At 51.6% G+C, this 17277-nt stretch overlaps 1 protein-coding gene across 2 annotated transcripts in view; it reads left to right on the top strand.

Annotated features, from left to right (window-relative positions):
• Positions 1-17277, top strand: part of PLEKHM2 (pleckstrin homology and RUN domain containing M2) — a 38799-nt gene that overhangs the window by 14328 nt on the left and 7194 nt on the right. Inside the window, exons 2-8 of one of the 2 annotated variants that reach the window (XM_061184904.1) lie at positions 7792-7898; positions 8422-8531; positions 9110-9209; positions 9800-9887; positions 10757-10943; positions 12261-12320; positions 15404-15632. In XM_061184904.1, coding sequence (XP_061040887.1) covers positions 7792-7898; positions 8422-8531; positions 9110-9209; positions 9800-9887; positions 10757-10943; positions 12261-12320; positions 15404-15632 — 881 coding nt within the window. The remainder of the gene's footprint in view (positions 1-7791; positions 7899-8421; positions 8532-9109; positions 9210-9799; positions 9888-10756; positions 10944-12260; positions 12321-15403; positions 15633-17277) is intronic. The other variant, XM_061184903.1, reaches the window with a different exon arrangement.

The raw sequence follows: 17277 nt of genomic DNA, 5'->3' as shown, positions 1-17277 counted from the left end.
GTTTCAAACTTACCATGGCCGGCGCAGAACTCCACCTGATCTGGAAATGGCACTGCCATTCAGTTGCTCAGACCAAAAACCTTAGAATCATCCTTGGCAGCTTTCTTTCTCTCCTTCCCCACATCTAATCCATCAGTAAGTCCCTGGGGCACCACCTGCAGAGTAGCTCTTAAATCTAACCCTTTTTTGCTTCCACCGCTACAGCCAGCTCCAAGCCTCCATTATCCATCCGTACTGGTGATAGCCTCCCAGCCAGTCTCTCTGCTTCCACCTTGGCCTTCCAGAGTCCGTATATACACCACACAGATGCTAGAGCGGCCTCATAACATACATATTGGATTATATTACCTCCCTGTTTTCAGTAACTTCCAATGACTTCCCTTCAAACTAGTAATGAAATGCCAAGTCTTTTACCACAGCCTGTACAGCTGCACATGATGTGGCCCTTGGCTCTTCTCTGAGCTCGTATCACTCACATCCTTGCCACACCAGTCTCCTTACGGTTGCCCCCTGCCCCAGGACCTTTGCACGTGCTGTCCTAACTAGAATACTCTTCCCCTAGTTACCTCAGTAGTCATTTCCTCAGTGAGATCTTCTCTGACCCCATATTTATAACAGACCCTTGATCCCTGCTTTGTTTTTTTATAGCATTATTAATCCCTGGCACTATATTATATATTTGCATACAATTTACATTTTACAAGGGCAGGGACTTCTGTATAAGAATAGCAGCTGGTGTATACATAGTGGGTGCTCAGTAAATCTTTGTGGAAATATATGAATCTTCAAGGCTCGAGCCTCCTCTTCTGGCCACTGCTGAACTGAGCACTGGGCAAGAGACATCTCCTGGCCCAGCCTGTGACAGGTGTGCATTCCTTGTCACCTCTGCTTAAGGCTCTAGACCAGAGGTCGGCAAACTTTCTGTAAAGGGCCGGATAGTAAATATTTTAGGCTCTGCAGGCCATACAGCCTCTGTCTCATCTACTCAGTTCTGCCATCACAGTGCAAAAGCAGCTGTAGATAATAAAAACAAATGGGTGTGGCTGTGTTTTAATAAAACTTTATTTACAAAAATAGGAGGCGGACCCACTGGCCATAGTTTGCTGACCCCTGCTCTAGATCCCTACTAATTCTGAAATTTTCAGCCTTTTCCCCAAATTTTCATAAAGGAAACACTCAAAACCACTTGGCAGTCTGATCAGCAGGATGAATTTCTTCCCAGAAGTGAGGAAAGCTCCTCCTGGAGCCACTGCGGCTGATTTAACCAAACAGTACACTTCGTCACTGCTGGGAAGAGGCCAACGTGGGGCAAAAGGATGGAGAGAGCAGGCAAGCTTTCTTCTTAAAGGAGCCGCACCAGCCTTTCCTCCATCCATCTTCCAAGAAGCAGAGCTGCAGAAGACACTGGTCTCATGTGCACCATGGGCTTTTTAGTTCCTGTGACTTAAAAAAGAGGGGACTGCGTTTCACTTTCTTGGGTTCTCCTACAACATATTAGAACAGCATATTAGAACAACACTTTATATACGTCATTCACTCGGGGATCTTGAAGCCAGGTTGGATGAAAAGACCTGGCTTTAAAATCTGCCTCTGCCACTTACTAGCTCTGTGACCTACTTTATGGGGTTGCTGTGATGATTAAGTTAAGAAGTGTTTGTGAAGTACGTCATCACAGCTGCTAACATTTATGAAGTGTTTCCAAGGCAGCGTGCTCTTTGATAAACAGCTAAGGTATTATCTGAACCCTCACACAACCTATAGGGCTGTAGAGCAGGAAACTGAGTTTAGAGAGGTTAAGTAACTTGCCCAAGGCCACACAGTGAGTGAGTAGCAGAGCCCACATTCAAATCCAAGTTGTCTGCCGCCTTCCTAGTGCACATAACAAGCACTCAATAAATGATGGCTCTAATTACAGCCAGTGGTAGCTCCACCAGCAAGTATTGTGTGTAACTGAGGAGTAACTTGGAATAAAATTTGGCAGTTGTGCTTCCAGGCAGCATTGTGTCCATTATCCTCATTTCATTGATTCACTTGCTCAGGGGCCCTCAAATGAGGCCTCAATGTTTGCTCTCCTCCCACTTTCAGAGCCTGTGACCTTCCTGGTGCCGTGAGTGGCTGCTCGCAGCTGCCTCTCCATGGCGGGGGAAGAAGACTTCAGCTGTGCATCTTTATGTGGTGCTTTCTGACCAGCTCCCAGAGTGTGAGCTCAGGCTGTTGACAGAGCTCCTGAAATTCTTCCGTCACTGACTCAGAGACAGTCCCTTTCGCCTTCCTGCTCCTCTCAAGAACTGTGCTGGGTTGTCACATTGATTGAAAGTCTCCTTGTTCCCTGAGATAATGGAAAATTTTTATCAATCTGCTGTAAAAGAGTGGTTAAAGAATAGGCTTTGGAACCACCTGCTAATGAGCTGGTGAACAGAATACTGGTTCTTGAGAGCAGAGAACATCACTGAGTCTTCTTCGCCCCTGAACTTATGTTTAGCTAAGTGGTGTGTTATTGGTGTGGCTAAGAATCTGGGTTCACTGTTCCTTCTATTTATTTATTTATTTATTTGAAGTGTAATTAACTTACAATATTATATTAGTTTCAGGTGTACAACATAGTGATTCGATATTTCTATTCATTATAAAATGATCACCATGATAAGTCACCATACAAAGTTATTACAGTATTATTGAGTATATTCCCTATGCTGTACAGCAGGGGTCCCCAACCCCCGGGCCACAGACCGGTACCGGTCCATGGCCTGTTAGGACCCGGGCTGCACAGCAGGAGGTGAGCGGCGGGCGAGCGAGCGAAGCTTCATCAGTATTTACAGCCGCTCCCCATCGCTCGCATTTCCGCCTGAGCTCCGCCTCCTGTCAGCATTATGGTGAGTTGTATAATTATTTCATTATATATGACAGTGTAATAATAATAGAAGTAAAGTGCACACTAAATGTAATGCGCTTGAATCATCCCGAAACCATCCTCCTGCCCCCGTCCGTGGAAAAATTGTCTTCCAAAAAACAGGTCCCTGGTGCCAAAAAGGTTGGGGACTGCTGCTGTACATTACATCCCCGTGAATTATTTATTTTATGACTGAAAGTTTGTACCTCTTAGTCCCCTTCACCTATTTTGCCCATCCCTCCACCCCTCTCCCCTCTAGCAAACCACCAGTTTGTTCTCTGTAGCTATGAGTCTGTTTCTGTTTTGTTACGTTTGTTTGTTTGTTTTGTTTTATGGCTGAGTAATATTCCACTGTATATATACCACTTCTTTATCCATTCATCTGTCGATGGACACTGAGGTTTCTTCCATAGCTTGGCTATTGTAAATAATGCTGCATGAACCGTCACCGTGGCTTCATTATTCTTAAGAATCTTGGCTAGGGGCTTCCCTCGTGGCGCCGTGGTTAAGAATCTGCCTGCCAATGCAGGGGACACAGGTTCGAGCCCTGGTCCGGGAAGATTCCACATGCCATGGAGCAGCTAAGCCCGTGCGCCACACCTACTGAGCCTGCGTTCTAGAGGCCGCGAGCCACAACTACTGCAGCCCACTTGCCTAGAGCCTGTGCTCCGCAACAGAAGCCACCGCAATGAGAAGCCGGCGCACCGCAACAAAGAGTAGCCCCCACACACCGCAACTAGAGAAAGCCCGCACGCAGCAACGAAGACCCAACGCAGCCAATAGATAGATAGGTAGATAGATAGATAGATAAAAGAATCTTGGCTAATGTTTACTGAGCACTCGCTGCTTACCAGGATCTATGCTAAGCCTTTTGCATGCTTTATATCATTTGATCCCCTAAACCAATAGACCTTTCTGCAATAATGGACTGTTATCTATATCTACACTGTCCAGTACAGTAGCCACTAGCCACTGAACATTTGAAATGGGGCTAGTGCAACTAAAGAACTGGATTTTTACTTTTGTTTAATTTTAAATTTAGTTAAATCCAAATAGTCACATGTAGCTAGTGGCTACTGTATTGGACAGCTCAGCTCTAAACAATCTTTTGAATCCATTTTACAGATGAGAAAAAAATGAGGGTCAGAGGGTTAAGTAATTTGCCAAAGCTACTCAGCTCTGTAGTAGCAGAGCCAGTCTTTGGACCCATGTTTCCTGTCCAGAGCCCTTGCTTTTCACCACCATGTTATACACTCTTTCTATTATACTTTTTGCAGAAATTGTCTCCTGGTTAATTGTCTCCTGGTTACAGACTGTTCCCTAACTCTTAGTACCATGTGTATGTATGCAACCTCTCCCCTTCAAATGTGCAAGACCTATCCAGAGAAAGCTGGAAAACTTACCAAAGGATGTAAAAGAAGACATGCATAAATGGAAAAAAAAATTCCATGTTCCTGGATGGAAAGACTCAGTTTTGCAAAAATACCATTTCTCCTCCAAATAATCTCTGGATTCAGTATAATTCATCTCCAAATCCAGAAAGTAATTGTAATGAAATGTTATTCTAAAAGAATGTGCCAGAATAGTCAAAACAGTTTTGAAAAAGAATGCTTGGGGAATGGGGTGGCCTCATTCTGTCCATATCAAAATGTTGAATAAAGTGAAAATACTTAGAGGTAGGGGACCGGCAGTGGAAGAAACAATGGATCAATTAAACAAAATAGTCTAGAAAAATGGCTTATTAAATCACAAATCAGTAAGGGACTACTAATAAATGTGGAAAATGGGTTATCCATTCAGAAATTAATAAAGCTGGGTCCTCACTTCGTGCCACACATAAAGATCTAAACATTAAAAAAGAAACCAAGAAAGTCCTAAAACTATAGAAGAATAAAGGTACTTTTGTAATATTAGCCTGGGAAAAATGGGAAACTATAAAGAAAAAGATTGACAGATTTGACTATACAAAAAAAGTAAGAATTTCTCAATAGGAAAAAAAAAAGCACCATAAGCAAGGTTTAAAGGCCAATTGAAAAATAAAAGAAAAAAAGAAAGGTCAGTTGACACTGGGCAAAAACAAATGAAAACAAAAACATCCCACATAGCAACATACAAGATTAAAACTTTAACAAACAAAGAGCTTCAACAGAGCAATAAGAAAAAGACAAGCAGGGCTTCCCTGGTGGCGCAGTGTTTAAGAATCCACCTGCCAGCGCAGGGCACACGGGTTCAAACCCTGGTGCGGGAGGATCCCACATGCCAAGCAGCAGCTGGGCCTGTGCACCACAACTACTGAGCCTGCGCTCTAGAGCCCTCGAGCCACAACTACTGACGCCCGCATGCCAAGAACCCGTTTTCCACAGCAAGAAAAGCCACCGCAATGAGAGGCCCGCGCACTGCAATGAAGAGTAGCCCCCCCACTCGCCTTAACTAGAGGAAGCCCGCGTGCAGCCACGAAGACCCAACACAGCCATTAATTAATCAATTAATTGATTAATTAACTAATTAAAAAAATAAAGAAAGAAACTGCCAAACTGTTTTCCAGAGTGGCTGTACCCTTTAAAAAAAAAGCAACCAGGAGAAGGTTGGGCAGAGGTCTAAATAGGCAATTCACAGAAAAAGAAATACAAATGGCTAATAAGGATGTTCCACTGCATTAGTGATCAGAGAAGTACAATTTGAAACAATTAGATACTATTTGTCACCAACTGGACTGGCAGAAATTAGACTAATTATATCCAGTGTTGGCCAGCATGATGGAGTGTAAATCAATCCAACATTTGAAAAGGGCAAATGGCAAGATCCAGCCAAACTGTAAATATGCGTGTTCTTCAGCTCTGTGTTTCCACTCTATATACTGTTCCACCATACAGAAATACCCACCCAGGCATCCCCGGATGTACATTGCAATATTATGTGTGATATCAAAGAAGTAGAGACAACAGCTATATCTAACAACAGTTAAAGCATGGTACAGCATATTTTAGAATACACTTGTGGCTGTAAAAAAGAATGGAGTGGATCTGTATGTCATGATACGGAAGTACACGTTTGACGTATTGTTAAGAAAAAGAAGGTTTCAGAACAATGAGTACAGCGTGATCCCATTTCACTTTTTTTTTTTTTTAAGTCTATGTATGCAGGAAAAGAGTTGGGAGGGCACACACACAGGCTGTTCACAGTGGGGGACAAGGGAGAGGAGGTCTTTACATTTATACACACTTCCATGTTGCTTAAACTTTTACAATGAGCAAATACTGCTTTCAGAATATTTATTTTTTAAGGTATCTTGACCTGAAAAAGGAGTCCGAGTTCCAGCCGTGGCTCCCTCACTTAGCTGAAAATCATAGTGAAGGACTTAACCTTTGTTGGCCTTAGTCACCTTCTCTGTTTAAAAATAAATCAGTAAAATTTTAAACTTTTCCATGTTTTTCAAGCATGGTGGGTGTGGCTACTTTTATAATCAAGAAAATAAATAAGCCTCTGTTTTCCTCCTTTAATAAGGGAGTTGCACTAGTTCTCTAAAGATCCTTCCAGTTCTAACATCTAAGAGTCTCTGATCTCAGATTTCCTTGGATTTTGAAATTAAAAAAAAAAAAAAAAAAAAAAAGCTGGCCCCCGATGTCATGGTTCTCAGTACTAACCCATGCAGGCATACCTTCGGCGCTGCAGTTTTCGTAGGCTCTTTGCTCTTTCTTTCAGTTCTAGAATCCTCTCCTCCTGGGGCTCTGTTTTGCCTGCCTCTTGGGAGGAGGGGCAGACCCTGCAGGACCGAGGCCTGTCCGGGGCCAGCAGAGCTGCTGGGCTTACTCCGGGCCACAGAGTAAGAGAAGCTATTTTTGTTGTGGGAGCTGCATTGTTGGCTTCTCACCAAGAGCGCGTGCTTGCTGGCGTGGTCGATGTGTCCTTTCTGCTGCTGCTGTCTCTACCACTGCTTCCAGAAGAAACTTGAGAGCGCGTTTCCCCAGAGCCAGGAGCTTAAACCTGAGACGGGTGTACAGGGATGAGTGCTCTTTTTTGTGTGTTCTTCCCCCGTCTGGCCATTAGAAGGGCAGCAGCAGACCAGAGTGTGGCCGCAATGAGGTGGGAAAGACTTTTCTCCTGGCGCTTTGCCTGACAGGGCCCCCTCCTTGCTGTGGCTGCAGAGAACTCAGTCCTGACCTGGGCTTTCTTGGCCTTAACAGAGATGAGCGAGCTGCCCTCGCCTCCATCAGCCTGCTGGGGTTTCCTCAGCGCTGCAGCTCATCTCGCCTACTGGCCAAATCTCCTCTTTTTAGTCCAGCCTGGGAACAGTGTCCTTCTTGGTGAGGGGCTTGACCTGAGCCTGCCAGGTACCTGGATCCATATCCAGCCTGGCCGGCTTCCTCAGGTAAGTCCAGCGTCCCATGTCAGCCTCTGGCAAGAAGGCCGTCGGAGCAGGTGCCCACGTCCATCGGCCCTTAGTTTGTGCAGAGGGACAGCTCCAGGCAGGGCCACTGTGTGGCCAACTCCAGGGGCGGGGCAGGGGGATTTACACTGGGCACTGAGTGTTCATGTACGTACATAGCACTGTAGGTCGTGCCCCTGGAGTTGTGTAGCTCGGTGGCCCTGGCTTGAAGCCTGGTACCACCGGAGACCCACATCATAGACCATGAATTCCTCGCCAGCATCAAGCTGTCATGGTGCCAAGCACTTACTGAGTGCCTCGTGGGGCCTGGGCTCTAAGTGTCCTCCTGTGCCCTCTGGAACATGCAGTACAGGATAAGCAGTTGGTGGAGGCAGTTTGAGGTCGACTCTGTTGGTCAACACAGATACATCCTTTGACTGGTTTTCTCAGCTACCTTCTTGATTCCAGAACTTCCATGGCCCTCCTCTTTATTATCCATTTCTAATCTGGGGGAACTTTTTTTTTTTCCTTTCAGTTGCAGAGCTACTTTGCTGCATGTGAAGATGAGACCCCGGCCATCCGGAACCACGATAAGGTCCTGCAGCGTCTGTGTGAGCACTTGGACCACGCCCTGCTCTATGGGTAAGAAGGAGGTGGTTCGCCCTGCTCTATGGGTAAGAAGGAGGTGGTTCGCCCTGCTCTATGGGTAAGAAGGAGGTGGTTCGCCCTGCTCTATGGGTAAGAAGGAGGTGGTTCGCCCTGCTCTATGGGTAAGAAGGAGGTGGTTTCTGGAGAGGGCTGTGCGGAGCAGCAGGGCAGGACCCCTGAGGCCGTGAGTAGCCTCCAGCGGGAAGTCCCTAGCCTTGTCTGCCTTTTATTTCTTCTTTCCCTTAGCAGAAAACGATTTGTCTCACTAAGGTGGGCTGCAGACTGTCTGGGGTTATCCCAGTCATCCGTCTCTGAGCGGGCATGAAAGATTGGGGAAAGGATTAGCGACAGATGAAATGATGGTGTGAAGGCCTGGTGGTTGCCTGTGGGTCCCGCTGGGAATCCCTTTCTTTCAGCCTTGAGCTTCCTCCTGACACGAAGGCTGGTGGACCAACCGACTGCAGCTTCCCAGGGTGGCCCCGTTTAGGTCATAGCAGCTCCTGTCCTATTTTCTCAGACTGCAAGACCTCTCATCTGGCTACTGGGTGCTCGTGGTGCATTTTACCCGGAGAGAGGCCATCAAGCAGATCGAGGTGCTGCAGCACGTGGCCACCAACCTGGGACGCAGTGAGTAGCACCTGGTGGACTTGGTGAAGGGACCGGTCCCGCCCTCCCTGCGGGCAGCTTGGGGCTCAGGTGTGACCTCAGGGCCAGCCCGGGAGGCCGAGTGCCTTGTGGTGTCCAGTGGCAGAGGCTTGTTAAAATGCCAGCGCCCTCCACGAGGCCTCTCTTCTTCCCGCACGTGACATTTGGCCGGAGCATCGTGGCTGTGAGGAGGGAAAGTGAGATGCTGAAGAGAGCTGGGCTCCGACCAAATCCCAGCCCGAGCACCTAGTGAGAGGTCTTGCCTCTCTCCCTGAGCCAGGGTCAGTGTCAGCTACAGGATCAGTGAAAAGTCCTTGCATTTCTCAACCCGTCTGGAGTTTGCGATCTGCCCCGTTCATCCAAGTTTCCTGGCCAGTTACAGGCTAGGGTCTGACGGGGAAAATCAAGATCTCAGGGTGCGGCGCTCCGTCAGGAGAGAAGGCTGCTGGGGCGCCCGCTCCCCTCGGCCATTCTTCCTGCCCCTCCTGCCCTTGCTGGGCCAAGGGAAGCCAGCACCCCGCCAGACCTTCCTTCTCCTTACTCCTGCCCTTTGTCTGCAGGCCGGGCCTGGCTGTACCTGGCCCTCAACGAGAACTCCCTGGAGAGCTACCTGCGGCTGTTCCAGGAGAACCTGGGTCTCCTGCACAAGTACTACGTCAAGTGAGTGTCCGGAGCGCTGTCCCACGTCGCTGCAGAGCGCCCGAGCCCCGTCCCAAAGTCTCCTGTCACGCGCAGACAGCACACCGTGGCACCCTGAGGCCTAGCCTGGCGGTGCGTGCTGAGGACACGTCAGTGATGGGCAGAGGGCCAGCGGAGCTTGCCCGTGACGGCTCTGGCCAGGTGTGCTGGTTCCGGCTGGGCTCCTGTGAGCCGTTTGGTGCCTAGTCAGCCCCTGCCTGATCCCACCCAGGCCTCAGTCCTGACTGGAGCGCTCAGCCTCTGCTGGGGTTGCCGCGGGAACAGAGGATTTAGAGCAGCTGCCGAGAGCTGCTGAGAGCTGCTGCGGGCCCGAGAGCTGCTGCGGGCCCCAGAGCTGCTGCGGGCCCCATATCTGAAGACATGGGCAGTAAAGTGTCGTATGGCTCCAAAGCCAGCCGGAGAGTGCTGGAAGGGGGTGGGTGGAGGCCGCATCAAGCTTGGGGTGGAGGGATGTCACATGCCGAACCTCAGCGCAGCTGGCTTGCGGGGGAGGCGGGGCCGCGCTGGTAACCAGACCCAGAACTACCCTCGCCCCTTCCCGTGTCTTGCAGGAATGCCCTGGTCTGCAGCCATGACCACCTGACCCTCTTCCTGACCTTGGTGTCTGGGCTGGAGTTCATTCGGTTCGACCTGGACCTGGTGAGGCGCCACGGCTCTCGCTGCTCGTGGGGGCAGAGGGGTGGGCGGGGTGGGCGGGGTGGGCGCGTGGTCCCGCTCAGGGAGCCTGACGGGTGTGGCTGAGTCTGAGCGTCGTCCTTTTCGTTCAGGTGAGGGAACAGCTCAGGGTCCGACCAGTGGAACGGTGTGGGGTTGAGGTGATTCTCTCTTGGCCAGAATTCCTGGTTTGGGGCACTCCTTTCTGTCTCTCTGTCCCAAATTGGAGAAAAGCCGCATTGCCTGGAGTATTTTAGCACTGGAGTATTCTCCTTCGTGATCAGGACGTGAGTCGTCGAGAGACGAGGCAGGTTCATCCCTGTGCCTCCCGGGATCCTGCCTCTCAGCTCCCTGCTTCCCAGCCTCCCTCACGGTCACGGTCACGGTCACGGTCACGGTCACGGTCACGGTCACGCACTGGAGAAGTGCAGGGCGGCCCAGGAGCTGCAGAGGCTCCTCTGCGGTCTTGTCAAGATGCACGCAGCCGCCCCGTCCTAATCGGGTCACCAGCCTAGGTCCCAACCCCAGCAGCACAGACCAGAAGAGGAACTTGGCTACTGAAAAGTAGTAGAAACTGGAGCAAATGAGCGACTCTAATATACAAGAGGTCAAGGAGGGTCAGAAGGCCCAGTGGGCACTGTCATCTCTGGGCCCCAAGTCCACAGCCTTATGAACCACAGCCGTTCACAGTCCTCCTTTTAACAGCTTGTTTCTGGATTTAGTACCTTAAGGACATAGATTTCCAAAGAAACACCGGCCTGGGAGGGTGTGAAGGCAGATCCTCAGAAGGCCGTGCCTTCGGGCCCACCGAGGCCTCCCGTCACCCAAACCTGCCTCTCCCCCTCTCTCCCCAGGACGCCCCCTACTTAGACTTGGCCCCCTACATGCCCGACTACTACAAACCCCAGTACCTGCTGGACTTTGAAGACCGCCTCCCCAGCTCGGTCCATGGCTCGGACAGCCTCTCCCTCAACTCCTTCAACTCCATCACCTCCACCACCCTGGAGTGGGACGACAGTGCCATCGCCCCGTCTAGCGAGGGTGAGTGCTCGGGACGGAGAGGGGTCCGGCCTCTGTGGCGAAACGGATTTGGAGCCGCGTAAGCCTGGCTGAGGGGAGTCTTTCTTGGCTGGTTCTGGTCCAGTGGTGGAAATTCGGAGTTAAACGGGGCCAGTCGTTTCCCAGATCTTCATTTCCTCAGAGTCCCTGTGGTGGCTCAAAAACTGATATTGGGGATAAAAAGCCAAAATGAGATCTTATGAATGTTAGACCCTTTTCCAGAAACCTGTAGCCATATGCCCAGGGCAGTTCTCTGAGGTCGGGGGGATTAGCAGGGCAGCCTGGAAACTCTTCCTGACATTCCAGGGGTGAGTGCCACCCACTTCGGGGGAGTTCATCCTACCCTCGATTCTAGGTGGAAAGAGGCTATACGCAACCCCTAGAAGGAGGAGGGAGGACCCGATGGGTCTAAAGTTTGGAGGAAGACTCGCCCCCCTTTCCCATGGGTCCATCGACTTCCGAGTCCCTCCCATACCTGCCAGCATGTTGGAGGTGATCACACTCCTGCCATCGAAGACTGAAAAAGAACGTCCTCACGCCTGTAGGTCATTTGTTATCTTGGTCCAACAACTGGTTGGGACAGCCTGATTTCTTCCAAACCTTCGGCCTCCGTGTTCATCTAATAAAACTGGCTGTTTTCCCACCTTCGTCCCCTGTGGGAAACCAGAACTCTTCATTTATGGCACCCCACCCCACCTCCAGGGAAGGGGCTCCAAGCACAAGTTCAGCCCCAGGGACTCCCTAGAATTGCATTAACATTGAGACCTTGACCTTCTTCTTTCTTTATTTCTGCCTGTGCTGTGGCGCTGTGTCCCAGGGAGGGACATAGACTCACTGTCAGCAAGGCTTGTGTTGCTCGTTGTAGAAGCAGGAGACAGCAGCTCAGTCTCCTTGGGTTGGGCTCAGGGGCTGCCGCCGAGAAGCCGGAGGGACGGGCCTCCAGGGAGCGGCCAGATTGCCCAGGGAAAGAAGTGTCCCCTTGAGCCCATCTCAGCTGCTGGGTGTGGAGGGAAGGAAAGCAGGGACAGGAAAGGAGGTTAGGTACAGGGGAGCCATGTTCTTCTGGGGTTGGAACCGATTGCCCCCAGGTCTTTCTAGCTGGTCAGAGGCTACTGGGCCAGTACCGGAGCAGAGAAGGAGCTGGGGTCCTCATAAGTTCCCCTGAGGTTGTCAGATAAAAGAAAGTTTAATTTTTCCTCTCTTGTTTTCTCCCAATGTCTCCCACCCTGTTGCCCCCACCCTCCCTGTCCTTCCACTGCCTGTGTTTCTAATCTTCAGTTTTGTCCCTCATTTTTATAGATTATGATTTTGGAGATGTGTTTCCAGCAGTGCCGTCTGTACCCAGCACAGACTGGGAAGGTGGGACAGAGTCCGCTGTTACCCTCTTTTCCTGTTTTGCAACGTTTCCATACCAAGCTTGCTGCATGATTCAAAATCAGCTCATTATTTATAATACTGTCAATGATCATAATAAAGCCAAGTTTGGTGTTCTGATAGATGGAATTCTGCAGTAGGAGAACTTGACCTTGAGTCCTAGGCCAACCCCTTCTCCCAGTGCAGGACTCCTGCCTTTATGCAGTGGCCTTGTGGAGTCGCTAAGTGTCTGCGTTTCGGGGGCACACGGATCACCCTTCCTGATTCCAGTGCCAGTCGACGCACTAGATGTGCGCAGGGAAGCACTGCCTTTGAACATGCGGGTTGTAAGCTCCTATTTAGGTACGATGCGCTTCTGTATCAGAAGCATCAGGAAGCAAAGGCAGAGGGCTTGATTCTGTTCTTAATGGCTTCTTCTCGGGTGTTTTTGAAAGAGACTGAGGTCCAAACGAGGGAAATTGCCCTGGCATGACTGAAACTCCCTCTAGGGAGATTCTCTTTGAAGTTTTAAGGCCGACTAAAATAAAATCTGTCAACCCTCCCACCCTGTCCGCTAGGTGGCAGCAATGCTTGGGCATTTTTCTGCTGGTGACGCCACTTCTGGGCTTGAGAACAGTCATGAGCTATTCCCAGGATTCCCGGGATCACTCCAAGCAGAGGACATGTTTCTGAGAAGGTTAATCCTTCCTCCTTAAAGCTGAGGCCATAACCAGACCCCCCTTACTAAACAGCCTCTTGCCCTGTGGGCCGCTTCCACCCAGGGTGGGGGCAGGGGGGCAGCCTCTGGAGGAGGAGGTGCCGACTGGTCACCCGGAGCCGCGGGACGGCGGTTCTCCCTGCTGCTCGGAGCTGAGCCCCGTGTTGTTAGAGCCGTCATCTGAGTCATGGGTGATAGATGATCTTTTCCCAAGTAATGCAAGTGTGCAATAGCTTAAGTTTGAGGGAAATAAGATACCGCATTGGGAAAAATAAATTATGTCATCTGGCCAACAGAGTACCATGGAAGAGTCCCCTGTTTTAAGTTAAGATTAGCTTGAAATCCAGAATTCCATCATAACAACATCATTCATCCTTTCAGCCTCTCTTCTCGCAGCGCACATGCTGGGCATTGATTCCCCGCCCCCCCCCCCGCCCCGATCTAACAACTAACCCCCTCCTGACCCAGCTACCTGCTGCCTGTTGCAGTCACTTGACAAGCAGGGCCTGACCCTCGTCTGCAGCCCTCCAGAGCTCCCTGTGGCCTGAGAACTAACAGCCCAGTCACGCTGCTTGCTCGGGCCGGGCCAGGCTCCAGGGTGGGCTGAGATTGTCCCAGCAGCGATCTCCTGCTTTCCTGAGTTCCTAGAGCACTGAAGAACCCCTGAGCCGGTTCTGGAAGCTTACTTGGGGAGGCTTTGTCTTCTCCTCAGACCTGGAGGAGAGCAGGATTTGGAGGGCAGCTCTGGGCCCTGGGGTGGGGATTGGGGAGGCCTTTCCATGGTCCTTGGCTCGTTTACATAACTGGTGGGTAGGGACTTCCCTGGTGGTCCAGTGGTTAAGGCTCCGCGCTCCCACTGCAGGGGGCACGGGTTTGATCCCTGGTTGGGGAACTAAGATCCCGCATGCTGCTGCGCAGCACAGCCAAAAAAAAAAAAGAACTGGTGGGTATCCCAGCCTTGACCCCCACCACGTCCGATGATCTGCTTTGCCCACCTCTTGGGACCCCCTCCCCAAGGGGGATGTAACCGCACATCTCGGGCTGGACCAGGAACGCGTGGGCTTGGCAGGAGGCTTCTTTCAGACTGAAGGGCAGGCTTTTCCGCATCTGAGAACTAGGGCTCTGGCTCGGGTCCCTGGACATCTGAAGAAAGTCTCATATTTCACTAGTGTTTTTCTGGCAGAGCTGGGAGTTGCCTTTTGCCCCCTCCTTTGTCCTTATATTAAAAGACAGTGTACTTTTGATGATGTGCTGCGCCAGCAGACAGCTGCCCAGTGGTTTCCAAGATCCACTAAGCAGGTTGGCCCTTCCAGATGAGGCTGAGGGTGGGAAGCATGTTTGCCACGTCTCCTTTGGCAGATACAGGCCAGCAAGATGTGTGCGAGCTGCAGATGGAGCGTGAACATCCTGTGTGCTTTGCCATTAACTGTCACCCAGGCTATTCTGCCAGCATGGGCGGCCTCCCATCTGCCCCTGGATGAACACCCTATGTGCTTTCGTGCTGGCACTCCCTCCCCTCTGTGTCCCGTTCCAGTGACGTGGGATGGACGGTTGGAGGTGAGGGCAGCCGTTAAACCAGCTTCTCTCTAGAGGGGCTGCGTCATCTCCCAGGGTAGAGCCCTGGGAGAGAGTGTGCCCAGAGAGGACCAGTAGGCAAGCTGAGGTTTGGATGAAATGGAGTTCTCAGCACCCGCCTTAAAGGGGTGCCTGCTGGGATATCGAGGGAGAAGGGCCCACAAGGCATCTGTGGCGGCGAGGGGGCAGCCACTCTGCGCACCTTTCTTACTTCCTCTGCCCTCTCCACCGCGCTCTGGGCCCTCCTTCCTGCCCCTCCCCACAGCTCCTCACCCTTGGACTACCTAGCCTGGCCTCGCAGCCTCTGTACCCCTCATTTTCTCTGATCCTGGTTCTCTTCTCTTTTCCTTGGTTCCTTTGTATCTGCCACTGCGGGGGACCCTTCAGGGGACTTTGGGTATCTCAGTCTGGTCAGGGGTGTCTGGCGCTAAAGGAGGCTCTAAGGTTAGCCTGAGAGGTGTGCAGCCCATCTTTTGAGGCATCAAGGTCACCATCCCCAAGGGGCTTAAGGCTGGAGGCTGCTTAACCTTGGAGCTCTTAACTCAAACTTGGCCACATTGTTGTGAGCTCTCGGGGGCCCCCAGTGGTGGTGGTGATGGCATCCCTCCAAGCTGCTCTTAAAGCACAAATCCCATGTCCTGTTGGCCTGGGGCTTCTACTCCTGAAACAAGGCCACCCCGATCAGATTTCCCTGAAAAGAACTCACCTGCCTCCCTCTTGAGATAAGGCATGCTTTGGGGGCCTGCGGTCCCCAGCTGGTGTCTGACGGGCTGTCTCATGTTTCCTGTTCTCCCAGATGGAGACCTCACAGACACTGTCAGTGGCCCCCGCTCTACTGCCTCGGACCTGACCAGCAGCAAGGCTTCCACCAAGAGTCCCACCCAGCGCCACAACCCCTTCAATGAGGACCAGGCAGAGACCGTGTCCTCCTCCGACACCACCCCTGTGCACACCGCCTCTCAGGAGAAGGGGGAGCCCCACACCCTGGACTTGCCAGACACCTGCACAGAGCTCGAGGTCATCAGGTCAGTGGGGAGGGGCCTCGAGAAGCTGGGTGAGTGTCCTGGTGTCCGTCCTGTCCACTCCTAGCATCACTTTTTAGTCCACGCAGACTAGGACCTTCCTCCCCCCGAGGGCATTTGGGCATCTTCCCGGAGACTAGGTACCTCTCCCCTGCTCAGTAGTTCTTTGATCAAGAGGAAACAGAGGGCCCGAGCCTGGAAGATGGGTGACACAGGCATCAACATGGCCGGCTTCTGGGGCCACGCCCAGACTGCTGGGGCATTTGTCCGGTCCATCCAGAAAGCACCTTCAGCCTGGACTTCGTTCCAAGGGAGTTCTTGGCCATTAGAGCACAATTTCTGAGATTCATACTAATTCTAGTTCAGCATGGCTCGCTGAAAGAAGAGCATCTTGGGGCTTCCCTGGTGGCGCAGTGGTTGAGAATCAGCCTGCCAATGCAGGGGACACGGGTTCGAGCCCTGGTCTGGGAAGATCCCACATGCCGCGGAGCAACTAGGCCCGTGAGCCACAACTACTGAGCCTGCGCGTCTGGAGCCTGTGCTCCGCAACAAGAGAGGCCGCGATAGTGAGAGGCCCGCGCACCGCGATGAAGAGTGGCCCCCGCTTGCCACAACTGGAGAAAGCCCTCGCACAGAAACGAAGACCCAACACAGCCATAAATAAATAAATAAATAAATAAAATTAAAAAAAAAAAAAGAGCATCTTCATCATACTGCTGGGGACGTAGCAGGGAAGGAGGAGGTGGATGACAGGTTGGGAAACTCTCGGCCCCGAGCCTCCTCGGCTCCCTGACCTCCCCGGCTCCGGCTCTTGAGTCTCTCCACCCTGAATAAGAAGATGTGCACGTCAGACCTCCCAGAGGCTTGCCGGCCCAAGGTGGGGGAATTGCTCCCCAGTGACTGGAGCCAGGAGTCCAGCTCCCACAGGCTGGTTGGAGTCTAGAGCAGCTTGAGTGGTTTCAGACCCAGGGTTGCTTAGCCAGGCCCACTCCAGCCAACTCGGAACCAAGGAGCCAGGAGTTTGAGCTCAAAAGGCTTTGATTCTTTTGAATTTTCCATAATGACCCCGAATGGAAAGAAGGGTCAGCTCAGGGTCGGCTGCCCACATCCTAGGGGGAGGCTGAGTAGAGGGGGGCCACTGGTCTGACCAGCCATGGCCTGTTTTCGTTCCCTAGAGCACAGCTAGGCCAGTTGTGCCATCAGCTAGAACTCACAGGACCCGCTCGGGGCTTCCTCTGGCCGCTGCCCTCTGTGCCTCCCTCGTGCTGGCCCTGCCTCTGCCGGCAGTGGGAAGTACTTGGGGCCTGAGCCGCTGTCGGCCCCCGGCCCAGGGCCTCCCACCTCGTGCTGCCCGGGACCACTGAAGCTCTGGCTGTGCTCTCAGAGGTCCCTCGCCCAGGATCACCTCTTTTGAAAGACAGTGTTTTTAAATGATTTTTTTTTTTAATTTTTATTTATTTTTTGGCTGCATTGGGTCTTTGTTGAGGGGCGTGGGCTTACTCTAGTTGCGGCGAGCGAGGGCTGCTCTTCGTTGCGGTGCACCGGCTTCTCATTACGGTGGCTTCTCTTGTTGTGGAGCACGGGCTCTAGGCACATGGGCTTCAGTAGTTGCAGCACACAGGCTCAGTAGTTGTGGCTCATGGGCTTA

Source organism: Eubalaena glacialis, chromosome 3, assembly GCF_028564815.1.
Source record: "Eubalaena glacialis isolate mEubGla1 chromosome 3, mEubGla1.1.hap2.+ XY, whole genome shotgun sequence".
Classification (NCBI taxonomy): Eukaryota; Metazoa; Chordata; class Mammalia; order Artiodactyla; family Balaenidae; genus Eubalaena; species Eubalaena glacialis.
The sequence above is the reverse complement of the archived record's forward strand: the minus strand, read 5'-3'. Positions and strand labels throughout refer to the sequence as shown.